Source organism: Varanus komodoensis, unplaced genomic scaffold, assembly GCF_004798865.1.
Source record: "Varanus komodoensis strain SLA01 unplaced genomic scaffold, ASM479886v1 scaffold6_2, whole genome shotgun sequence".
Classification (NCBI taxonomy): domain Eukaryota; kingdom Metazoa; phylum Chordata; class Lepidosauria; order Squamata; family Varanidae; genus Varanus; species Varanus komodoensis.
In genome coordinates, this window is record NW_025336346.1 from 22,040,626 (window position 1) to 22,056,213 (window position 15,588).

At 48.2% G+C, this 15,588-nt stretch overlaps 1 protein-coding gene across 4 annotated transcripts in view; it reads right to left on the minus strand.

Moving 5' to 3' along the window:
* The window catches only part of GRIP2 (glutamate receptor interacting protein 2), a 148,302-nt gene that overhangs the window by 3,754 nt on the left and 128,960 nt on the right, over positions 1-15,588 (minus strand). For 3 of the 4 annotated variants that reach the window (XM_044451554.1, XM_044451553.1, XM_044451551.1), the window contains 3 exons: positions 15,102-15,278; positions 10,358-10,514; positions 6,487-6,870 (listed from right to left, as the gene is read on the minus strand). In XM_044451554.1, the coding sequence (XP_044307489.1) occupies positions 6,849-6,870; positions 10,358-10,514; positions 15,102-15,278 (356 nt within the window). In that variant the 3' untranslated portion in view covers positions 6,487-6,848. Of the gene's footprint in view, positions 1-230; positions 378-4,606; positions 4,838-6,337; positions 6,459-6,486; positions 6,871-10,357; positions 10,515-15,101; positions 15,279-15,588 lie in introns of those variants that run through there. The other variant, XM_044451555.1, reaches the window with a different exon arrangement.

Sequence of the window (15,588 nt, forward strand, 5' to 3'; positions counted from 1 at the left end):
TCGCCTGAAGTGGGCCGTAAGTACCTGCCACCTTTCTAGCGAGGAATGGGCACTGCAGGAGGACTCACGGAGAACGAGAGCGCACGGTGTGATGGCGTGTGGCAATCGTTACACGCACGAGTGCTGACAGCTCCCCCATGCAAGCTCTCCTGCAAGTGAGCCAGCTGTCGGCGGTCAGATGGTTTTAACTTTTCCTTCCATTCCTTTCTACCATTCCTTGTCTTGATTACCTGAAGGACTCTGTCATAGGACTTGAGTCCACACTGATCAGCTGGGCCATCTGGACGGATCATATTCACGTAGACGCCTTTTTCCAGCAAGCCATCTGAGACACTAAACCCAAAGTCTTCAGTCTCCGGATCTTTGTAGATAGTCATCTACCGGAAGAGAGAAGTCCAATTTGGTAGGAACCATAGAAATAGAGGTGGAAGCAGTGTAAGGAAACCCTCAGGTGCAGGGCCAAGGTCCGAGAATAACACGCTTCTGCTGAGGGTTTTAGTGTGATGCTTCCCACAACATGGACAAAACAGTAGTTGGATGAATTTACATTATACCACAAGGACTTACCTGTCAGACTTGGGCCTGGCAAGACCTGGATTCAAATCCTTGGACCTTGGAGCCACCTACTATCCTACTGCCTCACCTACCTTACAGGGTTGTTGTAAAGATAAAATGAGGAGGTGAGTCACACAACCCAGTTAAGCTTCATGGAGTCCCTTCAGCAAAGGACAGGATATAAATACAAAAAGGGGGATTTATGATAGAAAGTTAGTGCAATCCATTTTGCATTGCTCATATAGGTCATATATCCAGATTTTTTAAGACAATTACATCTTTTATCCTGATGAGAGAGGGAATGCTTAAGTTAGGGACCCAGAGGCCTCCATAAAGCTGCCACCCTGGGGCATCAGGAACCATGTTCTTGGGGGAATACACAAAGGCGTGTTTAGACACCGGTCTCCAGGCTTCCACAAGCCAGTTCAGGGATATGTGAAGACATGAGCAAGCTCACGGCCGGCTGAGGACACGTGTCACCCAGCTGCCACACTGAGCGGATGCAGCCCTTTCACGGCAGCACAAAGCTGTCCTTGAGAGCTTTTGGAGAAGGCGCTCAGCTGCCTGGCTCCAGCCGCTTCTCGTGGACACTTCCCAACAGCTCCACCCATTAGCCATATAAGCCCCGGGAGATCTCAGCCTCTCCGGCTGCTTTGCTGACATTAGGTATGTGTAATCTCTGGCTATTATTTCCTTTAGCATCATTAACTTTGTTCACTAATGATATACGGAGAAGGCTTCTGGAGTCCACATCACTACTGGTGCCAGACCCTGTCTTTTGGGGATGAGGGTTTGGACTGGATGAGGGACACATTCCTCACTGTCTTTATTTCCAGGACCTCTCCAGTCGCCCTTTTCATCTGGCCTTGGTCTGTCTCCAACCACCTATCCTAATCAACCAGTGTTTCATACACACACACACACAAATGTATCTGTCAGGCTGGCACTTCTGCGGACTTTCACCAGAAGCCACTGGGCGCCTCAGCGGAGGAAGGGCAAAATGGGCAGAACACACACAGGCACGATGTGCAGAAGGCGCTGGCAAGTCTCTGCTCAAATCTAGAGGAGACCGAGGCGAGACGCAGCAGCGCGCCAAGGATGCAGAGCACAGCCAGGCCACTGAGGACGCCGCAGCAGTGCCGCCCATGCCGTATCTTCCGTTTGCGTGTGTGCGCACATTTTTAGCTAACCCCTGTATGCCAAACAAAATCCATTTGCTGGCAAAGTCCCCCAGGGCTTTTCATTTATAGCATCTGGCATCTGGTGCGGTCCTCTGGTCTCATTATCACACGAGATCCGGTACGTATCCCAGTTATTTTTATTGTGTGAAGCACGTTCAACAGCATTTACAGAGGACCAGGCGGTACCCTTCCTTTGGGCCCAGCGAGTCCCCAGGCACTAAAGACTCAAACAGAGAGTCGTGTCTTCATGAATGGAAGAGGTGACAGCGATCCTGACATTGCGTCACTGCAGTGCCCCAACTCCTCTGCTTCACGGTGTGGGACGCATTGCTTCTCCTCTCCTGAAGAGGCACGGCCTGCTCTGAGTCAATGATTCCCTTCGATTAATCACAACAGCAGGACTGCTGAGGGGCCGTGTTTCCGTGGCTTCCCACTGCCCCAGGAAGACAACTGCGATCGCTACTTGGAAGAGGACGGGCTTGTGAACAGAGCACTTAATTCATAATTATGCGGTAGGAGGCAAAGTCAATATTGCTATTTGAAAAGGTCTTTTCTTAAAGCACAATGTGCAATCTTCCAATAAGTCATAGGCAAATTCTGCAGCTGTGGAACGGGCTTGGACAAAACACAAAAAGAGAAAGAAAAGGACCTCCAAGAGCACACGGGTGCAGGCACTAATACAGCAGGTTTGATCCAGAAAGCAACTTGCCTAGTTAGGGCAGCATGATTTTACTTAGGTCACAGGTGCCATCCGCCAGAGTTGTGCTGGCCACACACCTTTACCCTTCCCAGCTATCACTTTGTAGATTAAAAAAGGGAGCTATGACAAATACTAGTCATACACCCTTTGCCACTGGCAGGTCACCTGCATATTTTGCAAGCATGTATGTGGACACATGTTCTAATTGTTGCAACACTGAGTGCATATGTGTCCTTCAAAGCCCACCTTGTATTTACTGCAGACGGCTGAATTTCCGAGAGGTCTTGGGAAATGAACCCTGCCTGGGGACTTCCATGGGACAGAGGAAGCTGCCTTATCCCCAAGTCGAACACTGCTTGGCCAGCCCGTGAGGCTGCTGGCAGAGCTTTGTGGGGTCTCAGACCAGGGAGCCGCTGGCCTGACCCGGAGATGCCAGAGAGCACTGGCGCGCAAGGTAGGTGCTCCCCCGCTGGCCACAGGCCTCGCCCAGGAGGCCCACGGCCAAAACTGCAGGAACAGGCGCAATATGCAAAGCCAGTGAAAACCTAGCCTATGTCTACGCCACATTTTGCCCCGCAATGGAAGAGTGTGCTCTGTTTTCATTTGCCTTTGCCAATAGCCGTAGCTCATTCCCTTTTCTGAGCTACAGGCATCTGCTCCTCGGGGACCTTCCTCAGGTCTGACGCACACAACTAGATTTCCCACTGGGCCCTGGGAGGCAGGAATAAGAAAAGCTCGATGAGAAAGGGCGGGTGGGGGAGGAGGAGAGAGGCATGGGGCGGGGTGGGGTGTGCTGTGTTAGATAACCCAGCAAAGTCCGAAGCCAATGCCTGTCTATCCTTGCTGGAAATATCTGGCAAAATCAGCTATTTTTCTCTTTAAAGTGCTAAGCCTGTTTTCTATGCTCATTGTTCATAATGTCAGGCCACCTCTTTTCCTTTGCCTTGGTGATGATGTCATGTACTTTTTCCTTTGGGTATGTTATTCTAGTTTCAATTTTCTCTTCTTTTAGGGGAAAGTAGCTTGAGAACTAACAGGCCTCTAAAGAGAGCAAATGCCAGAGAGCTTGGAGGGCGTTTCGTAAGTAGCAGTGGCCTGGTGAAGTGGTGCAGATAAAACAGAGGCACAGAGGGGACGGGGCATTAGGGCCGTGCTCTAACATCTGCATGGAACAAGGACGACATGGAGGTGACCGCAATGTTTGTCCCAGGGAGTGTGGTCTAGATGCACAAACCGAAAGAGCATCAGTCAAGAAACTGTTCTTAGGCCGCCACAGTGCATTGGGAAGTTCACAGTTGTCTCACCTTAACACTCTGCTTCAGAGACTGGGGCTGTTCCCATTTTAAATGGATTTCTCTGACTGGCTCCAGAATGACTCCCTTGCTGTGCAAACAGGGGCGTTTAATTTCTAACTAAATGCCCGAAATGCTCCCAGCCACCAGAAGCCTCTGAGCTGAGGCTGGTGCTGTGGGAGGCATTCCTCGGCGCTGGGGGTGAGTGGGTTACATGCCATTGCTAGGAGGCGAGATTGGGAATCCCTGATAACAGCGCTGCCTTGGTATCTGGAATCCCGAGTTTCTCACTGAACTTTCTGAAGGGACAGTACGTGATAAAAGGAAGGGCTCTCCGTCAGTCCTGGCCTCGCGCCATGCCCTCCACCCCTGAAATGGAGTTGCAGCTGTCAACGGAAGGCATTGCGGAGATCCCTACACAACCTGTGGAATTCTCTCCCCCACCTCCTTGGGTACCGTCCATTTTATATGCTTTGTGGTCATGCACATACTTGCGTGCAGCCGCAGGAAGCTGCCTCATTCACGGCTGGGCCATCCAGCTGGCTACAGCATCCACCGTTCACGCAGGAGCCAGCTGGAGACCGTCAGCCATGGACCTCTCAGCCATCCTGCTCTTGCTAAGCAGGTGCAACTGCTCAGGGAGGGAGCTGTGGGAAGAGGCTGACTTCCACTAGAGGACACCAGTGGAACGCCCCAGTGTCTGCCATCTTGTGCTCCTAAGTATTTACCCAGGCAACTTGGCACATAACAGTTGATGGAGCTATTCTCTGAGAGCTGTGTTGGGTCCTCACAAAAATCCACAGGGATTTTTGTGAGGACATATGAAAGCTGCTCCATGGGTGTCAAAAGCCATAGCCAAGCTATTCTTCAGCACATACCTTGTGCAGCTCAAGAGGAGTTGGAGACACGAGTTCCTGAATCTCTTCCTTCATCATCTTAATCTCCAAATTCCTGTCGTTCTTCTTGCTGGGAGTGACATGGCTGCCCTGCCCATCACCAGAGCTCTTGCAATTTCTTGGTGGGCTCAGTCCTGACTGGTTCACAGAGTTCATGAGCAATTTGCCCCCATCAAGGCCCAAATTATGTACACTCCCAGTCATGATGGATGCCTACAGGCAAAAGACACGGAATAATCAGTTCAAGTCGCAGCAACCCAGCTTCAGGTTGGGCATCAGGAAAAGCTTCCTCACGGTCAGAGCAATGCAGCAGTGGAACCAGCTGCCTAGGGAGGTGGTGGGCTCTCCCCCACTAGAGACATTCAAGGTACAACTAGCCAATCATCTGAGCGGGATGGTGTAACATGGTGTCCTGCAGCAGCAGGGGGATGGACTCAATGGCCTTCATGGCCCCATCCAACTCTTCTATGATTCTACGAAAAGTAAAAGAACCGAACACACGCGGTACAGTGAAGCCCAGTGCAAGATGAAGCAAGCCTTGTGAAGCTGGTTCTGACATGAAAGATTTGCCTTCAACACCCCAGGCCATAAGCATTTCCTCCTCCTGTTACATATGCAGAGTTGTCCATGAGAGGCTGATGAAAAGGTGGCCCCATATTACCCTAGCACATATATGTGCTTTGCATCCCACCCCCTTCAAAGACCCTCCCTAACCAGCAAGACGTCCAGAGAGAAAATGAAGCACCATTGTTCAACACACTGCAGGTTTGTGTGCCGTGGGACGCTGCTGGACCACAATTTCTGTTCCAGCTTCATCACAGGCACCCTTGAGTTTGTAAAGATGAGAAATGTCACCCTACAGAGGCAAGGTGGATTTGGCCATACAGCCCCATTCCATGTGAACCAGCTCACCATGTTGCAGTGTCATTGCAATCCATCTTATATACAAAACAGTTTTCCCATTTAACTTAAATTTAGGGACGAGTTTGACTGGTCTAAGTGCCTACAATAAGAGCGCCACATTAGAGCAATAACTTCATTAGGCCAAGCAAAAGACCACAAAGAAACGTGCAGACTTGAAGAATCTCCAGACTTTATCGTTGGACAAGGTGCTCTAAGAAGCATCAGGTCTGATGAAGGGATCTAGAAACCTTGAATCCTTGTTCATTTGTTGTGATCATTTGGTTGGCCTAATAAAGGAGTTACACTAACACACCTTTTAGTCTTTAGTTATGGGCAACATGGCTATCTTTGCTTTTTTGAGTGTGATGTGCAATACAAGAGTTGTCCTGCTAGCAAGGGAATTTAAAAAAAAAAATAAACAGTTTCTGTCTGGAATAATGTATGCAAAGAGTGCTGAGCACTGATAGTTGGAATCTAAAAGGCAAAAGGCCAGTTTGGTTTTGGGAGAAACAGGACTGGCCCACAGGTGTGCTGCTTCTGCACCTTGGAATAACTGGTCTACCCGGATTTCTATAGACAAGATGAGCAGTATAAGCACCTAGTGATGTTACTCTGCAAGGAGAGCCATTCTTTGGACTGAATAATCTCATCATTCAAGCAAGAACAAACATAAAACTGTTCAGCCCACCTTTGGTCCCTTCTCACAAAACAACTGGACACAGCTCCAAGAGCAAGAAAAAGAGGACGACTTCCTAGGTGTGGTGGCAATGGAACAACTAGACCGCGTCTCTTTTCATAGGGATAATTTACCTCAATTTCCCTCAAAAGTTCAGACTGGCCGCATGTTTCCAAGTCCTCCAGAGCTTCTCCAAAAACACGCCAAAAATTATCCTCCTGTGCCGTCTCAAGGCCATTTTGGCGGTTGGGATATCTGTTGTAACGTAGGAACCAAAGATTGTCAGCACTCTTCTGGAGCAGGGTGGAAGCCGCAAGGCTACAGCAAGTGGCTCGCCAGTAAAAGCAGAGACTTGGCAGAGTCTTCATATACAAAAGCAAACCATATGAACTTTTCAGGCAAGAAAGAGAGTCCAAATACAAAACCTCCATGCACTTTCACTAACAGGGCAGAAGTCCTTCAAAAGGAAGAATTAAACTGGTGTAGTAATGTCAAGTTCAAAAGGGTAAATAAAAAGTGCCTGTAGGAAGATTGTAGGTTTAGGAAGACGTTTTGGTGAAATAGAGAAGTAAAAGAAAAAAGGATGCATTATGGGTAAACCAGGAGCCTCAGAGACTGTTAGTACAAAGGCGGATGGGACAGATTTCAGATCTGAGACACAGAACACCTGAGAAGAGAGAGAAAAACACAGAGGGTAACAGACATGGTGAGAAAATGATAAATACATCAGGTCTCTGTGGGAGTATATAATGTAAGATGTATATAAAATGATTTTCCCTAGACTAGGCAAGCAATAGACCCAGGACTGGATAGGATTTAAACGCAGGCCATATTTGTCTCATCTCTTACTGTCATGGCTCAATAGCTGCGCAGTCAGTACCTGGTTTTAACCATATTCTGTTGGCCCTTCTGGTTACTTGAGATTAGGAAACATGCCACCCGAAGGGGTGTCAAGAGCTATGCTTACTGCCACCCACCCGCATTTCCACACAAACTGGGCCAATCAGCTCTTCCCCAGCCCAATCCCACACATTCGGTCCCACATTCCCAACACTCTTGCCACACTTTGGTGTGACCAGGACCAAGAACCCAGGATACTGCAATGTAGGAAGGAGTCAGGCTTGAGTCTGAGCGGCTTGAGCTTCGGAAGGGTCCCCCACTCAATTGCACCCCTAATGTACAGCTGTGCCCCCAACTCTGGGAAGCCTGACTTTGCTGGCAGCAAGACCAGGGAGTGGTGCATTGCACCCCTTCCCCTGCAGGCGTGGGGATCTTGCTAGGGTCTTCTTGTCTGCCAGCATTTAGCCCCAAGCATGTCACAGCAATGCCTGCTTCCCACTCGCAGGGAAGAATCACTCAGTCTGGGAATCTGGCATCCCCCGTTAGAGCCCTAAAGGTAAAACAGGAATTAAAAATGAACTAAAGTCACATGAAATGGTGCTGGAAATTCATGCCAAGGAAATGGTTACCGTTTTAATGGGTCAACACTAGGAAGAACTGTGACACAAACAGAGGGGAGGTTGAGTGCTGGGCTTTTGATTTTATGCCACTGCCTTCCCATTGATTTTCCATCCTTACAGCCTTTCCCCATATCCCTAGGATGGAGTGCTCTTTGGTCCAAGATTGACTTGGTATTCGTGTGTGTAGGCCAACTGAGCTGTTATTGACTCTCTAGAATTCCTCCAGAAACCTCAGAACTGAGGTAGTTGGACTGTGTGGCAAAGATTCCACAGCCAAAGCTGCCCACACAACTCCCACAATCGCTGATGAGGCCAGGAAGGCAGAACTGTGGCAAGAATTCCCGGCATTTCTGGATGTTCACTAATGAGTTAGGGCAAACTGATGCTGGATGCTTGACGTTTTCTGTGCCCATCCCTGTTGGTCCGAACTAGAAAAGTCTGGGTTCAAGCTGGGCGGCACGGACCAAACCTTGGAACTTACTTCTGTGCCCCCACCCTGGTCACACTTGCTAATTTAGCCCTAAAAAACAGGACAGAAATCCAGCCTCAGGATATGGCTTTACAAGAGGGCAATTCTAATGTGTTTTGTTCTTGGCAGAATTGCAAATGTGCTTTATTTAGGAGGAAAAGATATTTGTCCATGGATCCCATGGTCTATCTTGTGCCTGCTCATGTGGGCCTAGGAGTGGAATTTACTGTGCTATTGAAAGCGAAGCCTGGAAGGGACTTTTTGGTGGCACATCAAGCAGATGCACGTTTACATGTGGGATTGCATACCTGGCAATAACTTCTGTACAGGCAAGTTTTTAAAAGTTTCTGCTTCTTACATCCTAAATTGCCTTTAAATGGATGGTCATTAACATGTCCAAATAAAGATTACCTTTGAGTCAACACTCAGAGTTCAAAAGCGGGCCACAGATTAAAAAGATCAGTATTCCCCTCCAGTCATTTGGACATCATGCTAATAAAAATAGAGTCTGGACATCCGGAATTCAAAATGTCAGTGGAATTTTATTCAGACCAAACAGCCATTTAGACACGTACACACACTAATCAGAAGAGCTCGCCATTCCACTTGTACAAACACAGACGAGGCCTCAGCTCTTTCTGAATTCAAAAAGCATATAGTACAGTAAGTACAGATTGAAGGCGATGTTCACAGAACAAGTTCCCTTTGCTGCTGCTTACTGAGCTAAAAAGAAGATGGCTCAAACACTATTAACAGGAACATTTGGTCAAACTTCATTCTGCATTAGCAACAGAAAACGTATTTTTGGTCATCATTCAACCATTTGCAATACTGCCTGACTAGCTTCAGCCCTGGGCAGGACTGTGCTAAGACATTTTGCTGCCTGAGGCCAAGAGTGAGACGGTGCAAGGACACAAGCCAGCTGGAAGTTTTCCTCTACCCTGGTGGGGGTGGGGGGAACATCTTCCCGTGCACTTGAAGGCATCAGGCTAATTTGTGGAGCGCGGGGTTTACGTCCTGTGGCGTACAAGCTCCCTCCTCCAACACTTCGCTGCTCTCTGGTCAGAACTGCTGCCTGAGGTGGCCAGTTCGCTTGGCCTAAGGATAGGCCTGGCCCTGCCCACAAGGATCATCTCAGAGCCACCTAGCTGGACACATCCTTGTGGCTGGGCACTGAGTTTGTAAGAACCTGGCAAGCAGACCCCTTGCTGTGGCCATTCCAGCTTTTCGTTCCAGCATCTTTTCATCGAAAAATGAGGGGCAGAAACAGGAGGAAAGAACCGTCTGTGTATCTTTGTGGAGAAGGGCTTCTAAGGAAGCTCATGGATGGAGTCACGCTGCGAAAGATGCAATACAGCAAGTTACATAAAACCCATTGATTCAATCGTGTTTCTTGGGTGGGAAGTTAGATTTTCATTATTTCAACAGAATCCATGAGTTCTGCATTAGAATGATGCTCCTTCTCTCTGAAGGACCACATCCATGAAACTCCACAGACACCTGTTCATCAAAACATGTGTTTTGAGATGCATGACTATAGTGATGGAGAAGGCCAGCAATGGCTCCCAGCCCTGACGCTTATATGCTACCTCCACTACCAGAAGCAGCCTGCCTGTGCTCACCAGCAACTGGGGCACGTTGATGGGGAGGTGCACTCGTGTCCTGCTTGTGAGCTTCCTGCGGGCTGCTGGCAGGTCACTGCGTGAAGGTGGGCTAGACGGACCCTTGGGCTGAGAGTCACCTCTCCTTTGACGCTAGCCCATTAGAGGTATGCACAGAAGGTGGTGCAGGGGTTAGAAGGCAGGACGGGGACCTGGGAGATCCAGGCTCTAGTCCCAACTTGCCCCGAAGCTCAGTGGCTGACAGGCCTTCAAGGACTCTCAGCCTAGTCCACCCCACAGGGCAAGGGCGATCTATCAACCACTTTGTGTTCCATGCCAAAGGAGAAATGGCAGGATAGAAATGCAACGTAACAGTAATTTTAAAAATGCATTTCATTAAGGGCGCCTCTCAACACTGTGTGTTGTTAGCTACCTGTGCTGACGCTCCTGATTATGAAGACAGTTGCTGTCAAGTAGCTAGTAGGGGGGAGAGATGCTTTTCAAAGAGTCCTTCCTAAACTCAGTCAACAATCTCCCTCGTACATAAAACATGCATACATGCCCCCTCTTGCGGTCCGTTTGAGTGCCTTCGCTTCCCCTCATTTCCTTACAAGTCCAACATACCTGCTGGGCTTCTCCCAGTCATCCTCACTGAAACTGCCATCCATAAAGGGGTAACTCTTCCTGGGGTCCCCAGGAGGGGTGCTGCTCTTCTGCCTGCTGGATCTCCACTCGTGCGGATGAAGAGCAATGCCAACAGCCTGAGGTAGGTATGTACCTACTGTGGCAGAATGCAGAAGAAAGACAAAAAGGGAAGGAGAGGATTGTTTTCAGTTGGTTTTAAAGAATAATATGGATGCTTCCGGAGGTAGAGAGGCAACCTGACAGTTACGCCAACTGACTATGAAGCCTGGTCTCCATTTTGGCCTGTGCTGTCCAACAGTCTTCCTGTATAAAGCTAGATTGTGAGACAATTGGATTATTTAAATCTTATGCATCCTGAGGGCCCCTGGTGAATCAGAAGGTGGGATAAGAAAGAAAGCAAGGTACTGGGCTTTTCTCCATGCTCAAGCTTCCTGGTGCTGTGAAAAATAAAACAGGACAGAGTTGGCCAACTTGCTTTCCTCGCAGGGAAAAAGGCTGGACTGCAGAAAGTTGTCCCCAAGTACCCTTTGAGGAACACCAGCAGTGCTTCCTGATAAGCTTCCGAAGGCGCCACTGCACTATCTCCAGGCAGCTCAGGCATCCTCCTCTTCCACTCACGGCCCTCCCGTCTTTCTTCCTCTACTGGAAGCAAAAAGGCAAGGTTGCTGCAACAGCACCTTCTGGCTGCTAAGGGCTCTTCGTCAGGAAACAGCTCACATTCTCGTTGATCTGTTTTACTCCCCAGGCTTGGAAGCTTTGTGCAGGCAAACTTTGAGAAGCCAGCCTGGGAAGCATGTTTTAATTTGTAAGACAAAAGCAAAATGAGGCATGTCATCAGACTCTCTGTTACTAAGTTTCAGTGCAGGGACCAAAGGCAGGCTCTTGGAAAAATCCAGTGTTGAAAGTGTGGGAAGACATGCATTGCTAGATCACTTGTGGTTGCTCCTAACTGCTTCTGAGGAATAACTACCCCATCGCCAACCTACATGATACCACTAATGCTAAAGCATGAAACCTAACTGCGTGTTTTTACTCTCCAGTCAGGGACAACTGCTCAACACCGCTCTGTTTGCAAGGGGAACATAAGCATAAAGCAGTGTTCCTCCAGAGGTGCTGGTCTGCAGCAGGGAATGATGGGAGTTGACGTCCAGCACATCGGGAGGGAGCCAAGTCAGAGAAGGCAGGCATAAGGTAAGTCCTGCCACGTTAGACCTTGCGGTCTAGTATCTTGTTTCCAACCGTGGCTGACCAAATGCTTCCAGGAAGCCCCCAAACACCCCCAACCTGCACTGACACCTGACATGCAAAGGTAGGCGGCTTCTGAAAAATACTGTTTCTATTTCATAATCTTGGCTGATAACTATTGACAAACCTTTTCTTCATGAATTTGTCTTTTAATGCAATGACCAGGTGTGGATGGTACGCCATGGTTCATAATGGCTTATTTATTTCCCCCATGAAAAGCAAGCCCCATCATGCAAAAGAATTGAAGTAAACAACCTTCACATGACCCTGAACAGACCAGGTGGGTCTATTTAGGGTTGTCTGTCCCTCATATAAACCATGCTTGCCAGTTTAGTGCAACATAATCCCCCTCAGACATAGTAAGGGGGAATATCATCACTATACAACAGAAAATGAAATTCCAACCATCCACTGAATTACATGGTGCAAAAGTTCTAGCTGCAATACGATGCTGTCAGTTCCCTGCTTTGCCACTGTGACTTTATTGTCTGCTAAGCAACCCTGACAAGGTGTTAATCCTAAGATGGTTGTTACCACCTGAGAGGGCCGTAGTTCATTAACTGAATCCAGTTTTTGCATGCCAAAGGTCCCATGCTCAAGCTAGTTTACTAACTGTTGGATCTGCAGTCAGAAATGCCATTGTCTAGCCAAAGCTGCTCAAACAGCCGAACTGCAGACCAATAACCATAGAGGGTACCACATTGGGCCTACAAAGGTCATGGGCTACAATGATCTGGATGATCTGATCAAGCAATGCCGGGGGTGAGAAACTTCTGCCAGCAAAGCTAAGTTCCTGTGGAAACCTACTCCTGTTCCACACAGCCTTTTTGATTTTAATATTGCTGCTCCTTCCAGTTTACTTGTAGCCAAAGACCTGTCTCAAATAACATCCGCGGTGCTACCTTCTTGGTGTCAATGGCCTTGCCAGCTGGGAATGCTACCAACATACCTGAAGAGCACTAGATTGGAAAATGTTCACATAGTGGCTACAGGCTTAAGCAGTGAAAAGTCCCAGGTTCGATTCTTACCTTGGCTGTCAACTCACTGATCTGGTTCACACAGCACAACAGCCCACCATGGGGTTATTGACCCTTGGGGCAGAACAGAACATGCCGCTGACCATTATGAATAGGCAACCCCGGGTGGAGATTTTCCAGCTTGTCATGTCATTTGCACCCAGGCATTGCAGGTGGCTTGACAGTTAAACAACCCACCGTCTGTTATAGGGTTATGCACAGATTGTTTAATCTTCAACTCCTGCTATCCAGGTTCAGACAACAGAACAACCCTCGTTGACCCCGTCAGGTCATGTATATACATAATGGTGGCCGGCATGTGCCACAGCTCCTTGCAGGTACCTTAGTCTATGATAGGGTGTTGCATTGTACCAATTGGCCCCTTAAACTCTCCTTCAGTTTCATTTCTCCATCTGCAACACAGAAGATAACAACACAGCAGCAATGCAGCAAACCCATCACATCTTTCTTCTTTTTAAGATGGATTGTAAAAGGAGATTATCTGTTACAGACTTTTTTGTACATGTGTGCTATTGTTTGGTTTACTCTTGTTGTTATTTTGTATTGCTACATTTTGCATAGCATTGTGTTTTGGGATGGCGTTTGTGCAAAAAACAAATAAATTCAGTTCATTCAGTGCTGATACTGAATGCTGCAGAGCATGATAGAAATTGTACGACTTATTTTCCTAAATAGTAAAGGGGAAAATGTTGAGGAGGAAGAAGAAAGATGTGCCAGAACTGGGCAATGCAGAGGATGGGGTTGGGATCCATGCCCGGAAGGCTCTGAGCCCATGATATGATGAATCGGGATTTCATGTGCTCCAAGTAAGCATAGAAAAGCCTACTGCAAAGTGGGAGCCCGTGAGAACCATTCACGGAGCTCTGGAAAGCATTCCTGACACTTCTCCCAGGCTATGCTACAGGGGAAAAACCCTTCAAACTCACCTCAAGTTCAGCTTTGGGCAAAGCAAACCACTGCTGCGTTCAACTTTGGACAGAGCAACTGCAGCAACAATCAGGGTCTGCTGTTAACTGTGGAGGCCAAAGGGCCAGCACTGATTGAGCGGGGAAGGTCTTGTGCACTTGTACAGATTGCTGTACAACACCAGTTTTTCACCTGCCTGCTGACATGCCCCTTCCCTCTGCGCATGTGCCTGATCTGGATGCTCCTAGTGGCACATGTCTGTATGCCTGCCGAGTGCCACATGTGGCGAAGGGTGCAAGGACGTGCAGCGCTAGACAATCTTCAAATGTTTATGGCAAAGGCAGAGGTGTGATAGGGGGACGGAGCCTCTTCCTGTTCTGCCCACCACCGCCATGAATTGTGGGAACTTCTGAATGAGTTCACAGGTCCAGAGACCTTCAGGGAAAGATTACAAAAGAGGCTGAGTGACGTCCAATGGCAGTGTCACAGCTGCTCCGCTAAAGTTTGAAAGAAATCAGAGAAAGGGATGGCAGCTGGGTGACCCTACACCTCTCACCCCATCCCCACACACAGCTGGTAACATTCTGTTCTCTTGCCTTAGCCAAAGGCCAGTGGAGTCAGTGGGTTAGCTGGTAAGTCTTTGTGTGCAGAATGTTCTGATCTTAAAGGAACAAGTGTTCCTTTAAAAACAAAATGATGAACTTTGTCCTCTTCGGAGGAAATAACTGGCATTCTCTCTGGCCTTCTCTGCAAGGTCTTTAAGCATGCAATGCTCTGCCGCTACTTCTGGCCTCTTTGGCACAGTCATTTTGTAGAAATGTGCAATGGTTCACTGAAGGGCAGCAAAAGCTCATAAGAAAACCCAACTGGATAAGGTAAATGAGGGATGGGAATGAAAGCTGAAGGTTTTGCTTTGTACTGATTTAATGGTGTGCTTAAAAGCTGCTAAATCATGGCTGGAAGAGCCTTATGCCTCATCTCCAGTGCATCTATCACTGCCCCAAACTGGTGCCTGTTTGCTGCTAAACCATGTGAAAAGGGGAACCCAACCACAAGCATAATGGGCACCTGTCTGTCATCCGTTTATACTAAATGACGTGTGTGATATGTACTAATATCACCCCAATGCTAATACAACCTATGAACAATACAAGGTTGTTCAAACACATTTGTTTTCCTAATTGCTGCTAAAATTAGCAAGCTCTTCCTTCCCATGCCTGGGAGGAAGGACCGTCGGAATATCCTTAGGCTGAGTCGGACCCTTGGTCCGAGTAGCACTGCCAACTCTGAGGTGCTCCAGTGTTGCAGGCAAGCATTTCCACAGCCCCACCTGGGGATGCCAATGATCAGACCTGGCACTTCCTGCATACAAGGTGGTACCTCGGAGCTATAGCTCCTTCTTGCATGCACTTCACCCAACGGAAAAAGATTTATGGACTGGCCCTCCAGGATTCATAATGGCAGAGGAAAATGTATTCTCTTGGAGAACCAGCTTCACGTATGCACAGAATCATGGGACAGGTAGGCCAACTCACCCTGGCTTCCATAACCTGCATCAATGCCAGAACCATCCCATGATTCCATCGCACTGTCCACACTAGGAATGGTGGTGGAGTAGATCTCAGAGAGCTTGCTTGTTTTCTGAGAGTCAGTCAAGTCATCTTCCGGGTCACTCACTTCATTCATACTCCCAGACTTTTTGGGATAAGTTCCTGGAACCAAAAAGAAAGAGGCACAGACATGCACAAAATGAGGCAGTGACACATTCCCACACATGCCAGCTTGCTGTTTTTATATTATGTACAGCTGTGGTCACCACCAGGATTCATTGGTGCAGGATCCATACCATGCCTCCAGAGAATATAGGGTACAATGTCAAGGGTCAAGTTCTTCCCTAGCACAGGCGCAAGATCAATCTTCCTTTCCTGCCCCTTCACTCTCTAAGCCTTTTTGGGTCATGGGAGCTTCAAGCTGCATCAGCTGTGATTGAAACTAAGAATGTTCTATACATTAAAAACCACC